A 1369-nucleotide genomic window follows, 5' to 3' on the forward strand; every position below is an offset into this window, starting at 1 on the left:
TATATATATATATATATATATATATATATATATATATCGAGAGAGAGAGAGAGAGAGAAATTAAAAAAACTACAGGTCAAATGTCGTTGGTGGCCAGACGGTTCACCACCGTCACTTCCAACCCAGCCATCTCTCCTCCTATTTCTCTTCTTGTGGCTGTTGTTGTTACTAAAGATGTCTCACTACTATTCACACCGTAGAACTCCCGCACTGCCGCCTCCTTTGTATATGTTGGCAGCGCCGATAACTCGTGTTGTACTCCAGAGACTGTACTCACAACTCCCGCAATGTGCTCCGCCGACGGGGCACACAAAACAATCACAACAGCCGTCGTTGTCTCTGAACACGTGAGAGATCGCAACACACGATCGAGGTTTCGCGTGTGTGAGAGCGCCGCAAAGACATCCCGCGCCGTTGGTGATGACTTCTGCCCAACACCACCACTTATTATTGTTTTGTTGTTTTCTTTATTGTTTTCTTTATTGCTGTCCATTGTGAAGACTCTGCGGGTGATGCGGTGGAGGGCGACGGCGAGATGCAGCCGTGAGATGATGTACGCGGCGTCAATCACCGCAGCGTCAATGCCGCGGCGTTTGAAGTGGCCGTGCAGTGAAGCCGCATCCCGCACATCGTGATAGGCCAACACCACAAACTCACCTATTTGTTCCATTTTCTCTTTTTCTTTCTTCTTTTTCCTTTTCTCCCTGTTTGGGGTATATGAAGTAGAGATAATAAAAGGAAAAGAAAAGAAAGAAAGAAAGAAAACAAACAAAGAGAGGTGAGGTGAGGTGCGGCTTACAACAGTTCTGAGATATGTACGTTCAAAGTAGCCACTATGGGGATGTGTACTCTAGTAGAAGAACTAAAGGGGAATAAACATAGAAAAAGAAAAAAAGAGAGAAGAAATGAGAAACAGAAATAGATAAAGATAAGATGAAGAGGGGGGTCGTTGAAAACAATCCCCATAACACTCTCTCCACAGGAGAAGAAAAACACCCAGAAAAAAAAAAAAAAAACACAATCGTCGATCAGCATATATATATTTGTAAAAAAAAAAAAAAAACTTGAGCACAGCATTTCATTTTTCTTTTCCTTGTAATCAGATAAAAAAAGGTAAATACTAGCAATCACTTGGATACTTCACTTCTACAACATTTGTATACTATTTTTCTTCACTTCAGAGATTTTCATGTTCATGATGCATAGCAGATATTTCAACCCCATCATTTTTTTTTTTTTTTTTCATTCCCCATTCCCACTTTTTTTTCTTTCTTTCTTTCTTTCTTTCCATTAACTTTAATCTCGTTGAAACACTGTCTTTTTTTTTTCCTTTCACATATATATATATATATATATATATATATATATA

General features: G+C 39.3%; 1 protein-coding gene across 1 annotated transcript; it reads right to left on the reverse strand.

The window, feature by feature from the left end:
- Window positions 1-76: 76 nt before the first annotated feature.
- TM35_000152490 (uncharacterized protein) lies at window positions 77-670 on the reverse strand (the record flags this gene model as incomplete). The annotated part of the gene is made up of 1 exon (XM_029025901.1): window positions 77-670. One exon carries the CDS (start codon window positions 668-670, stop codon window positions 77-79), a length of 594 nt encoding a protein of 197 aa, XP_028882884.1.
- Between the last annotated feature and the right edge of the window lie 699 nt (window positions 671-1369).

This window comes from Trypanosoma theileri, assembly GCF_002087225.1.
Source record: "Trypanosoma theileri isolate Edinburgh chromosome Unknown TM35_Tth_15_V1, whole genome shotgun sequence".
NCBI classification, from domain to species: Eukaryota; Euglenozoa; class Kinetoplastea; order Trypanosomatida; family Trypanosomatidae; genus Trypanosoma; species Trypanosoma theileri.